The 13,686-nt window shown below is 44.9% G+C and overlaps 1 protein-coding gene across 3 annotated transcripts in view; it reads left to right on the forward strand.

The window, feature by feature from the left end:
- Positions 1-12,327, forward strand: part of LOC121004980 (alanyl-tRNA editing protein Aarsd1-B-like) — a 77,639-nt gene extending 65,312 nt beyond the window's left edge. For all 3 annotated transcript variants that reach the window (XM_040437462.1, XM_040437459.1, XM_040437458.1), the window contains 2 exons: positions 8,747-8,841; positions 12,064-12,327. In XM_040437462.1, the coding sequence (XP_040293396.1) occupies positions 8,747-8,841; positions 12,064-12,202 (234 nt within the window). In that variant the 3' untranslated portion in view covers positions 12,203-12,327. The remainder of the gene's footprint in view (positions 1-8,746; positions 8,842-12,063) is intronic.
- Positions 12,328-13,686: the final 1,359 nt, after the last annotated feature.

Genomic DNA, 13,686 nt, shown 5'->3' on the forward strand with positions numbered 1-13,686 from the left:
CCACTCCCTCTCCCATTGGACTCCTCTCCTTGCGACTCGCCCGTTGCGGGTTCAGTCGGACAATGCCACGGCTGTGGCTTATGTCAACCATCAGGGCGGGACTCGCAGTCGGGCAGTAATGCGGGAAGTAGCGAGGATCCTCTTATGGGCGGAGTCTCATGTTCCAGTATTGTCGGCAGTGTACATCCCGGGAGTCGACAATTGGACAGCGGATTTTTGAGTCGCACCAAGGTGGATCCGGGAGAGTGGTCTCTCCATCCGGAGGTGTTCGAGGACATCTGCCACCGATGGGGCCGTCCGGACGTAGATTTGATGGCTTCCCGACTCAACCACAAGGTGCCGGTGTATCTTGCCCGCGCTCGAGACCCACGGGCGGGCGGGGTGGACGCGCTGGTATTTCCATGGCAGCGGTTCAGCCTCCTTTACGTCTTCCCTCCGATTCCTCTGTTGCCGAAGGTGCTGCGCAAGATCGAGGCGGAGGGGATACCAACCATTCTCGTCGCTCCGGATTGGCCTCGCCGCGCCTGGTTCTCCAGCGTCGCTCGTATGTTGGCGGACGTTCCGTGGCCTCTGCCCGACAGAGAGGATCTCTTGTCTCAGGGGCCGCTCTTCCACCAGAATTCACGGCAGCTGCGTTTAACGGCGTGGCTGTTGAGACCGCCATCCTGAGGAAGAGAGGCTTCTCTGATGCGGTGGTGAGAACCATGATCAGGGCTCGGAAGCCGGCTTCTTCACGAATCTATTATCGCACCTGGAAGGCCTTCCTGGTTTTTTGTGAGAAATCGGGCTACTCGCCCCTACGTTTCTCTGTCCCAGTGGTGCTGTCCTTTCTCCAGTCCGGCCTCGACATGGGTCTGTCGCTCAGTTCTTTGAAGGGTCAGGTTTCTGCTTTGGCTATCTTTTTTCAGAGGTCCATTGCCTTTTTGAGACCTGTAAAAACCTTCCTGCAGGGGGTGGCGCATTCTGTTCCCCCGTATGTGCCTCCCTTGCCCCCCTGGGATCTCAACTTGGTTCTGCGCGCCCTTCAGGCGGCGCCTTTTGAACCTCTGAGGGAGGTCTCTCTGGTTTTACTCACCTGGAAGGTAGTTTTTCTGGTGGCCATAACCTCCATCAGGCGAGTTTCGGAGCTGGCTGCACTTTCCTGCCGGGAACCTTTTCTGGTCTTTCACCAGGATAAGGTGGTGCTCAGACCGGTGCCTTCTTTTTTGCCCAAGGTGGTTTCTCCCTTCCACCTTAACGAGGATCTTGTCCTGCCCTCTTTTTGTCCTTCTCCGGCGAACCCCAAGGAATGCGCTCTCCACTCCCTGGACGTCGTCAGCGCTCTGAAGGTGTACCTGGGGGCTACCGCTTCCTTCCGGCGTTCAGACTCTCTCTTTGTGATTCCTGAAGGGTCCCGTAAGGGCCTGGCGGCTTCCAAGGTCACCGTGGCGCGGTGGATCCGTTCCGCTATTGCTGCGGCATATCGCGCTCGTGGCCATGTTCCGCCGTCGCGGATTACCGCTCACTCCACAAGGGCAGTGGGAGCTTCCTGGGCTAGACGCAATCGCGCATCCGTTTCCCAGTTGTGTAAGGCGGCCACTTGGTCGTCCTTACATACTTTCACAAAGTTTTATCAGTTACACTCTCTGGCCTCGGCTGATGCTGCTCTTGGGCGCAGGGTATTGCAGGCTGTGGTTCCGGTTTGACTACTGGACGTTTATTCCTGGCGGTGTTGGATTTGTTCTTTTTTCCCACCCCATGGACTGCTTTGGGACGTCCCATGGTCTGTGTCCCCCAATGGAATGAACGAGAAAAGGAGATTTTTGTGAAACTCACCTGTAAAATCTTTTTCTCGTAATTTCCATTGGGGGACACAGCTCCCGCCCCTTTTTTGGTTTACGCCTTATGGTGTGCTGTGTGATGGTTTCCATAGTGTTTTGTTTCCGTTCTCCTTCTCCTACTGCTTTTGCAACGACTGAAGTTCTCCTGGAGGTGCCTGGGGGTATAGCCCGAGGAGGAGGAGCTTCTTTTTTTGCATAGTGTCCCTCCTAGTAATATCTCTAAGCTATACCCATGGTCTGTGTCCCCCAATGGAAATTACGAGAAAAAGATTTTACAGGTGAGTTTCACAAAAATCTCCTTTTTCCATTCACATAGATGTATGAAGGCTTGTTTTTTGCAGGACAAGTTGTATTTTGTAGTGGCACCATTTCATTTACCATATATTGTATTGGAAAGCAGGAAAAAAATTCTTTGTTGCGTGAGCTTCGCCAAGGTTTTTGGGATTTTGATGTAACAGCGTTCACTGTGCACTAAAAAAACTTTATTCTGGGGGTTAGTACAGTAACAGCGATATCGGTTATGTTTTACTACTTAAAACAACTTCTTTGCATCCATATTCTGACACTTATATCTTTTTGTTTACAGAGCTGTGTGAGGGCTCATTTTTAGCAGGGCGAGCTGTCGTTTTATTGCTACGATTTCGGGGTTTATAGGTCTTTTTGAACACTTTTTAGTACATGTTATTTTCTGGGTGAGGTGACCAGAAAACAGCGAATCGTCCATTTTGAATTTATTTTCATTATGGCTTTCACCGTACATGATAAATATTTTCATATTTAGTAGGTCGTACATTTTCAGATGCTGTGATACCGATCATCATTATTTTATATTGCGTGTACGTGTAAAATTAGCAAATGAGTGATTTAAAATTTTTATATTTCGGTGTTTTTTTTTAGACCCCCTAGGGGACTTAAATTTGCGATGTTCTGAATGCTATTGTAGTCTATGGCATTAGGCAGTGCTTAACAGGTTGTTTGCTATGGCAAGCCTGGGAGCCTTCACAAGACTTCGGGCTGTCAGAGTAATGCCTCATTCACACGTCAGTGTTCGGTCAGTGATTTCCATCAGTGATTTTGAGCCAAAATGAGGTGCAGCTCTGAACACAGAACAGGAGCAGATCTTTCCCTTACACCTTATGTCTGTGGAGGCTCCAATCCTGGTTTTGGTTCACAACCACTGATGGAAATCACTGACCAAACACTGATGGAAATCACTGACGTGTGAATGAGGCTTAACTGATCGGAGCTCTGCGATTTTTGCCTCGCGGGTCCCGATTGGAGGACAGATGAAGCCCACTCCCTGTGTCTAACCCTTCAGATGCCACAGTGCTACATGGCCAGCTCCAGCTGTGTATGGAGAGGGATCACCTTGTGAGTCTGATCCCTATATCTCTCCCACATCTTAGACCTACATCTGTGCCCAGGTGCAGGAAGTGGTTTAAGGGCTTTTAAGATGGAGTGATTATTTTCATATGAGCCTCCAAATTTGAGAAGTTATTGTCACATATAATAGCCTGCAGCAACTGAACGAGTAATAAATGGTTCATTTTCTGTGGATCGGACATAACTGCCTGACTGAAAGGTTATCATTAGTTGCCACTACATCCCCTCGTCTGATCAGAAATCTGGCAGCGTTAGCAGCGTGACTGCTCTAGGAACCAACGAGCAATGATTGCAATAACGACCAAACAATGAAAAATATTTAACGGTTATTGTTTCATGTAATTGAACGTCTCTTGAATGCAGACCATTCGCTAAATCGTCTCCTGCCGCCCTGTAATGAAAAAATATCTGGCCGTCTAATTGGGGACCAGAACTCCTGCAGCGCTCTGCCCAACTTCTATTTCGCCAAGACTTATCCACGCCTCCTATACCCTAATTTTGCCCCCTCTGTATGCAGTATGTCTTACTTGCAGCCGTATATCAATCAGTCTGAGTGTTTCCAGTTAAAAGGTGCAGAGTTCAGATAGCTTTTTTTCCTGCTGCAGTATGAAGGGCAGTGGGAAATTATGGGTCAATTCTCAGCACATTTCATAAAATAGCTGATGCGTAAGCTAAACATCCGCTGTGAGGGATAGTGTACAAGGCTTATGTATAACTTACCTTCATTCCCTGACAGTACTCTGTCTGCCTTTTGTAAGCCTGAATTACATTGTAATTTCTACCAGATGCTCCCACTTAGAGATATATTGATCGGCAAGCCAAGAGAGGAACACAGTGCGCCTCATGTATACGGTAGGGGGAAATGGCTGGTATGTCTTGAGTTATCTTATTCTCCCTGGTGTTTCCCATCATTAACAACATAGCTTTCCTGTGTATCTACAGGGATGCAGAATATTCCTGATCCCAGAGGATTAGGATTTTGTACTCCATGTATGTTAATTGCCCTTAATGGAGCAGCCATTAGCAGCTATTTCTGGGAAAGTGATTCTGCCTGACGGCAAGTTTGATTCCCTCTCATTTCCATGAAAAACGTGAGTTTTTTTTTTTGTCAGGTTATCTATGCAAACAGCTTGTGTGACACAGAAAGTTGCATACCGGAGATTGAATCCCATAACTAAAATCACTGTATAGCCAAGCGTTGGCAATGCAAAGAGAGTCTGATGGTGGTAATTATTTTCAACATGTCCTTTCAACATAAACAGCCCCTCTGTGGGGACATGGCTGTAGGAAGTGCCACACAACAGTGCTGATGCTGCAGAAAGAACCTGTGTTAACAATGCGGCATCCATCTATATTATAAAAACTAGAGTTGTTGCGATACCAAATTTTTTATTCGATTTCTATACCATAAAAAAGTATTGCGATATTCGATACCACGCGAAATAAATTAACCAAACAAGCCACGTGCATTCCGCATTTAAAAAAAAATGGCGAATCGCGCAGTTTTTTTATATTTTTTTTTCTGTTCCGGCGTTCACCGCATAGATCTTTTTATATTTTAATAGTTTGGACTTTTCGGACGTGGCAATATGTGATATGTTTAGTTATTTATTGTTTACATATTTTATATGTAATTTATACTTAATATTTTGGTGTTTTATTTATTTATTATTTTTTTTTGTTTTACTTTTTATTTAATAACTATTTCCTCCCTTAGGGGTTAGAACCTGGGATCTTTTCATCCCTTGTCCTATTCACCCTAATAGATCTCTATCAGGGTAAATAGGACTTTACAGTCTCCCTGCTGCCCTGTGCATAGTGCATACAGCAGCAGGGGGCCGACTATGGCAGCCAGGGCTTCAGTAGCATCCTGGCGGCCATGGTAACTGATCGGAGCCCCAGGGTTACACTGCTGGGGCTCGGATCAGAAGCTGCCACTGCCACTAATAAAGAGGAGGTGAGGGGACTCTGTGGCCACTGCCACCAATGATTTTAATACTGAGGGGGGAGCGGGCGCTGCGCCACCAATGATTCTAATACTGAGGGGGCGCACTGCGCCACCAATGATAATTAACCTTTAATACAGGAGGCGGGTACTGGAAGCAAATCAGCGGCCGTTAACCCCTCAGGTGCCTCACCTGATCGCAGCTCCCTGTCAGAGGCAGGGTGACGGCAATGTGATTCTGCTGCCGGCACCTGCCTCCTGTATTAAAAGTTAAAGACTATCTTTCAAATCAATAGTCTGTTTGTGTAATGCATAAATGTACTGAGTATCAAAAGTAAAGATGGGCACTCTAATATCCGGAACCAACAGGTAGTGTAATCAAATTATTTATTCAGGATAAAATCAATAGCATAGAGCGCATCAATAAAACAAAACAATAATTCCAATGTCTAAAATAGGCCTGAGTATACTATAAAATAAATAAATAGCAATATCTAATATAAATTATATATAATAGCCGCTGAATGGTTGCGGAGTAGATGGAGCTGGTGTTGGACTGTCTGTCCAAGTCCAGCCTATCTACAAATATGGGCGAGCTCCTGATATAATAGTTGAATAAAACAAGATAGCAAGATTTATTCAACTATTATATCAGGAGCTCGCCCATATTTGTAGATAGGCTGGACTTGGACAGACAGTCCAACACCAGCTCCATCTACTCCGCAACCATTCAGCGGCTATTATATATAATTTATATTAGATATTGCTATTTATTTATTTTATAGTATACTCAGGCCTATTTTAGACATTGGAATTATTGTTTTGTTTTACTGATGCTATCTATGCTATTGATTTTATCCTGAATAAATAATTTGATTACACTACCTGTTGGTTCCGGATATTAGAGTGCCCATCTTTACTTTTGATACATTACTTTGGTGCCTTGAGTGCGACATCAGATAGGTGCACCTGGCCATCCCAAACCAGGTGGAAGAGCCGTCCTGTATTTACTTTTTTCATAAATGTACTGAGTCCTGAGTTTATAGCTGCGTCCTGAATGAGGAACCCTCTTCCCCGTTAACTCAGGCTAGGGTATGTTAGCAGGATCAAATCTATTAAACCTATTAAATCTATTAATCTAACCCTGCAATCTTGCACACGTGCAGTGATTTGCATCAGCGCATGGGCAGTAGATATCTACTGGGGAAGCAGAGGCAGATGTATTACCCTTCTGCTGAATGGAAACTACTTCACAGACACAAGATTACAAGGACGGGCGAGATTCCTGGTCCTAATAATCAAGGGGATAGGGGGAGTGGCTGTCAATGAGGGCGGAGGAGCAGTAAATTGTCTCCTGCTCCGTATGCTAATTACTACTATCTGAGCGATGGGGAGGAGACATCAGCTTCTCTCCTGGGCGTTCCTTCTCGGAACGCCCAGGAGAGAAGCTGATGTCTCCTCCCCATCGCTCCGATAGTAGTAAATGTAATTGGCATACGGAGCAGGAGACTGTAACTGGGGCACAGCGGGCGAACGGAGCGGCGCCCAGGAATAATAGTAGGTGCAGGGAGATCCCTGGGCGCCGCTCTACATCTCCTGCTAAGTCCGAACCCATAAAAAAGGTCGTCCTATCATTGGTGGCGCAGTGCGCCCGCCCCTCCTCCACCCCTCTCTCCCCATTGGTGGCAGCAGCAGCACAGGGGGAGGGAGACACTGCTTCCTTCTCCCCTGTGCTGCCGAGAGAACATGAGCGCGCCGACAGCATCGCGCTCATGTTCAGAGATACTAGACTGCGCAGAGATACCGGGACAAAAGTATCGATTGGGTATCGAAATTTCGATACCCGCAACAACCCTAATAAAAACACTCCCAGAAGTACCCTTCCTGCTGTCATCCTTCCTGCTCCTCTGGCGTCTCCAGGGCATCCTGCGGTGGTTCCCCTCCTTAGATTATTCCTAGAGATGCCCACTTATGCTGAGCACAGGAAGTAAAAGAACTGCCAATGACCAAGACTATGATCCATTGTGTAATCACACAAAAATATACTATTGAATGAAGTCGATCTCGGCACTCTTCATACAGAGACACAGCAGATTGCACAGGCAAATGATCGGCTGTCACTCTGCCCTGCAGCGGCAGCAAGGGTTCATAAAAAGGTCCTTTTTTTTTTCTTTCTAGAAACAGCACTACTCTTGTCCACGAGCAGAGTTTTAGTATTGCATTTCAGCCCTGTTCACTTGAATGGAGATGAACTGCAATACTAGGCTCAACCCAAGCAAAACAGAAGCACTGTTTGTGGAAAAAACAGACCCTTTTGTCTAATCCAGGACGCCCCCTTTAAAATGCTACAGTATCACATATTTAGGTTATTCTGATCCTTGTTGTTGATACGGCTTATGTACAGAGGGGTTTTCCAGGATTAGAAAAACATGGCTACTTTCTTCTTAAAACAGCCCCACATCTGTCCATGGGTTGTGTCTGGAATTGCAGCTCAGCTCCATTAAGTGAATGGAGGTGAGCTGCAATACCACACACAACCCGTGAACGTGCGTAGGGCTGTTTTTAGACAAGTAGCATATTTCTCTAATCCCGGAGAACCCGTTCAAAGTGAGGATGAATCAAATCTGCTGAAAGTAAGATTGGGCCTTCAGCATCAGACACGACAGTCTGGTTGCATGATGCACCTAGTCGTTGTGAGTGGGCATCCAGCTCAATGTTCTTGAGAAGGTCACTTTAAGTGTTCATCCACATGTTTAGACGTTGAACATGTTACTTCACCACAGAAAGATACTAGAAACTTGCTGGACTTCTCTGTGTTACGGTGCCAAATGGCACTCCTTGTGCTAAATTCACATATTTGCTTTATTGAAAATATTGTTCCAAGTGTGTCCAGGGACGTGCGGCAGACTCCTTCATACACCCTGCAGATCTGACCTAACCTTGTGTTTATGAAGCAGCAAGGGTGAAATGCATCCCTTATGTCTTCCACTACATGGGGTCTGGACACTGCCCATGAGCCAGGTGATGGGTGCACCTAGAAATTTGTCACTGGTGCCTAACTTTTTTTTATTTTTTATTGACATCTATGAAAGCAAGAGGAACATAAGTGAGGGTTGCCACCATGCTCAATCTAAAATTTATCATCTGTCTTTATAAACTATAGGGTTTCATTGTGTTTTCAGGACAACCTGCTACGGTGGAATATAATAATTTAGATAGCTTGCAGAATGTCACCTGATGTCCCTGTTCTCACGTGATTGTTTTTAGCAAGGAAGATGGGTTCCTGAGGCACCCTCTGGGAGGAAAGAACTATGATATAAATCCCGGCCTCTATTATATATTACTTGGGTGGCAAAGCAATGTCAATCTCAATCAGAGCCATCTTTTAGTCGTGCTATCTCTGCAAGTGCAGATTATGTTTTAATGTTCCCAGGAGCATTGTCTCTGGGATGATCCTACCAAGTGGACCAAACCATTTTATTGATTTTAAGGTGATGCAGTATCCATTTATCTTTTTGTATTTTGGCACTTTGCCTCTTGTTAAGAAATGTCATTGTGCGAAAGGTAAAGTGCTGATCTCTGTTTTTATGCATCACAGGACACTGTTGTCTTCTTAACTGTTGGAGATGAAAGGACATCAGGGTTATTTCTACTTGCTGGGCCCCCTGAAATCATTGACCAAGTAGGACCAAGGTATGTAGTCATGTCGTGCGTACTTGAAGTTATTTTTAATTTTTTTTAATCCTAAGGGTGCAAATCAGAGTAGAGACTTTCTCATGGTTATGGTCTATGCTAAAACACCCTGGCCTCTGGGGCTGAAGGTTGTGGCACTTGTTGTCCTCCCGTTCTCAGGCCTTTACTATATATTTATTGTTAGGCCCTTTAATTGTCTTTTATCTAGCTCCAGGTGCAGGCTGGTATTGCTCAGAAAATGGCAACATTTTATGGGCATGATAAGTCGTCTACTGTGCTGTGATATAAAGAGCATAAAATGTTTTATTGTGTACGCTTATTGCACTTTCATTCCAGTCTTTTCATCTCTTTATGATTACCCCTGTGATAGCCGGGGCCCGCTTGTTGTGTAACAGTGCCTGTGGCCATAGTCATGTCTGGTCCGATAGGCTGCAGCACTGCCAGTGATATTCACTTTTATTGCTAGTACATGTGGCCAAATAGCAGAATTGTCCTTTCATTCGTTTATCTTAAAGGGAAAGTCCACCATTTGTTTGGGAGAGTAGTGTGGAGGATTTTGGTCCAGATGTCTCCTCCTGCACCAACTTACTTGCCATCTGAGCTCTTGTCTGAGGGCTTATGTTAGCTTGTGCTGTATGTGATATAGAAAGCATCTCTGACTTACTCCAGACGCCTTCCTTACTAATACATAGTGTATATTTACTTACAGCCCCCTGATAGGGTATCAGTAATATAGCATTTAATATAGGGCATTACTTATGGAGCATCTAATATAGGGTATTGGTAATGAAGCATTTAATATAGGTCATAACTAGTGGGGTATTTAATATAGGGTATTGCCGATTGGGCATCTAATATAGAGTATCGGTAATGCAGCATCTAATATAGGGCATCACTAGTGGGACATCTAATATAGGCATAGATGCCCCATCACTAAAGGGGCGGACTGGCCATAGACCCTACAGGAAAATTTCCCAGTGGGCTGATTCCCAGGGTGCCATTCAAGCCTTCCTCATGGCCGCTGACTGGCTACATAACTTTCTGGTGCTCTAAGCACTATTTAAAGGGGTTATCCCATGACTAATGTAAAAAATGAAAATCGGACATGATGTAGTACATGACAAATGTCTTCCTAACAAACTTAGGAATAGCCCTGTACCTCTCATGGATCAGCATGATCAGCCCTACCAGCAGTATGTCTGGTTTAATAGGGTTGATCCTGGTGACAGAGCTGCTTTAAAGGGGATCCATTGCTCTGTTAGATTTATATCAAGCTGACAGCTGAAGGGGAGTGTCTTTTCTGCTGCTTGTCAGGAGGCGTGTGTATACTCTCCCTATCACAGCTCAGGGGGCGTGTCTATACTCTCCCTATCACAGCTCAGGAGGCAGCTGAAGGATAAAACGGAGCATGTGCGGCCATCTCAGTGAGCAGGTCAAAGAAATGAGAAAGAAAAACCAATAGCAGGTGGCGCTATACAGATACATTTTATTGAGTAACTCTGTTATGTAAAATTTATAATTGCATACAATTACAAAAGAATTCAGATCCAGGTGCTGGTTTTAAAACTGCTAAATATTTTTCGTGGGACAACCCCTTTAAAGCGTCTGTCACCAGAATCAACCCTATTAAACTAGACATACTGGTTGGTAGGGCGCATCATGCTGATTAAAACCATACCTAGCTTTTGTCTGTATGTTAAACGGCTGCAGAGAAATATTGAATAGTGTTTTCTTTCCCATAACCTGTTACTGCTTTATTCATACACATGATTATGAAGAAAACAGTAATCTGTATTAGCTTTCTAAAAAACATTATTCTCAATATAATAAGGACATAGACCTTACTTATGGGATAAATGTGGAAGAAAAAAAATATCTGAAGAAATAAAGCTTCAAAGTCTCTACTAAGATTCAAACCTGGGATCTTTGCATACAAAACCAGTTGCTTAACCTCTAAGCTATAGCATTACCACATAAGAATGCATGGTTTTTCTATACTTATAAGCTAATACACATTATCAATGTCTTTATAATTATACATTGTGCTTGTGAATGTAGTGGTATTAGGTATATCAGCTTTCTGAGCAGATCTCAGTGTAGTGAAGCTATAGTACATAGTGTATATGATATTTACATGCTACGAAACAGCTCTCCCCTCAGCCTGCTGTCTAGCCCTGTCAATCAAGGGGAGGGGGGCGTGTGCAGACCACAGGGGGTGTTACAAAGCAGCCCCGCCTCTGACTGCTCAAACTGCTTATTTGCATATGGATACAAACGCTGATATCTCTGTAGCTGTTTAGCATACAGACAAAAGAAAGGTATCGTTTTAATCGGCATGATGCTCCCTATCTGGTTTAATAGGATTGATCCTGGTGACCGAGTCGCTTTAAAATCAAGTACTTATGCACCTGAGGCCGAACTCACAAGATGGTGATACATTTGAGTACTTTGGTGAAAGTGGCAGTATTATGTGCTGCACTGTGTTATGCCGCCTCTTGTCACTACCCCAGTCCCTGATTGGTTACACACAGACCTTTGTAGTCGCCTTGTAGCTGAAGACAGATTCTCCTTAGTTATGACTTTGATAGAAGACTCCTTAAAGTAAACCGAAACAATTAAGCCTGTATTACACCAGCAGATAATCATGCAGATCATCGCTAACAAGCGTTCGTATTAACGCTCGTTGACGATGATCAGCCTGTATAATTCTGCCGCCAAGTACCCAATGAACGAGCAAACGAGTGCTTAAAAATCATTGTGCTGTGTAAACACTCTCTGCTGCCTGCAAATAATGATTCAGCATGGAGACGAGCAATGACATTAGCGATGGCTCCTTCCCGTACTGTGGGGGAGATCGCTGGATGTAATAGCAGTGGTCTCCTCCACTGACAGCAGGCGAGTGCCGGGAAAGAACTCGTCATTCCCGGCAATCGTCTGCTTCATCTGCTGGTGTAATACCAACCTTGGAGGCAAAAAGGACCAACAATCCCATTTTCTTCCAGCCTGGGAACTCCTATCCGCTACTGTCCTCCAGCCCTTCTGCACCGTATCAGTGGCATGTTCAGTCTCAGCTGAAGCATGGAGATCTAAGTGTCACCTCCATACTGTAGTGCCCGTTGCTAAGCAACAACTTGAGTTTGGGTGAATAGTGAGGAAATACATAGGTTAACAAGAACACGTGGAGTCTTGATATGATATCCTAATACTTTTTTATCATTGCAGAGCTGCTCATATTCTAGATGGGAAAGGAGCTGGAAAGAAGGGTCGTTTTCAAGGCAAAGCCAACAAGATGAGTCAGAGAGGAGAGGTGGAGAGGCTGCTTCAGGAGGCCATTAATGGGTCTGCACTTAAAGAGGAATGATGCAGTCGGTGTACAGACCTATGTTCACCACTAGGGGGTGCTTCTGATCCAGTATGAACTTTTAAGCGCGCGAAACCCCCATGAAATGTCAGAGATTATTTAAAGTGGTTGTGCGGTGGCTTAAGGGTCCATTCACACGCCCGCATTTCGTTCCACATTTTGCGGAATGGAATTGCGGACCCATTCATTTCCCGGGTCCGCAATTCCGATCCCGAAAAAAATAGAACATGTCCTATTCTTGTCTGCAATTGCGGACAAGAATAGGTATTTTCTATTAAGTGACGACGATGTACGGTCCGCAAAATGCGGAAATCACATCGCTTATGTCCGTATTTTGCGGATCCACGGATCCGTGGATCCGCAAAACACACACTGATGTGTGAATGGACCCTATTATTGATCACTTATCCTCAGGATAGGTCATCAATATCAGATTGGCTAGGGTCCGACTTCCAGCACCCCCACCGATCAGCTGCTTGTGGGGGGTCACGACACAATCCCTTCAACCAGGCGATCGGTTGGGGTGTCAGGATTTGGACCCTCGCCAATCTCATATTGATGACCTATCCTAAGGATAGGTCGTTAGTAGTAAGCCACTGCACAACCCCTCTTATAGCACTTAGTCATATGCACATCATTATAGACGGTTAAGGAATTGCCCTCCTATGCATATTTCTAAGTTTCAATTAAAGGGGTTGTCCACTTTTTACTATTGATGACCTATCCTCAGCATAGGTCATCAGCATCAGATCAGTGGAGGTCTGACTCCCGGAATACCTGCCGATCAGCTGCTCTGTTGCAGTGGTGAGCAGGAGTAATTACAAGTATGGCGTCCCTATTCACTTCTATGGGATGACTTGAACAGACGGAGCTGTCCCATAGAAGTGAATGGGGACGCCATATTGTAATTACATCTGCTCACCACTGCAATTGCTGTGGTGAGCAGAGAAACAGCTGATTGGCGGTGGTGCCATGAGTCGGGCGCCCGTCGATCTGATATTGATGACCTATCCTGAGGATAGGTTGTCAGTAGTAAAAAGCAGACAACCTCTATAAGTAACAGACCTGGTTATAGTCCACGCTTGTGTAATTTAAAGGGAACATGTCACTTTGAACTGGGTGTCTGAGCTGCAGGAGGAGCTGATCAGATTGAGGGAAAGATTTGGTAAAACGTACTCCTCTATATCGCTCATTCTCGGCTTTGAGGTGAAGGAGATGGTCCTATCAGTGATTGACAGATATCTGTGTATACACAGCCATAGAGGGAAGGCTGTCAAACACTGATAGGACCACCTTGATATCAAAACCCAGAATAAGCAGGAATTTAAATGAATAAAATACAGTTTTTACTGAATCTTTTCCCATATTACTATATATATAAATCTGCTCAGCTCCTCACATTTTCATGGTGACAGGTTCCCTTTAGGACCAGAGTAAATCAAGTAGGAAAAACAACAGATCAACCTCTTATCATTTATCACCTT

The sequence above is a fragment of the Bufo bufo genome, chromosome 6 (genome assembly GCF_905171765.1).
Source record: "Bufo bufo chromosome 6, aBufBuf1.1, whole genome shotgun sequence".
Taxonomy (NCBI): domain Eukaryota; kingdom Metazoa; phylum Chordata; class Amphibia; order Anura; family Bufonidae; genus Bufo; species Bufo bufo.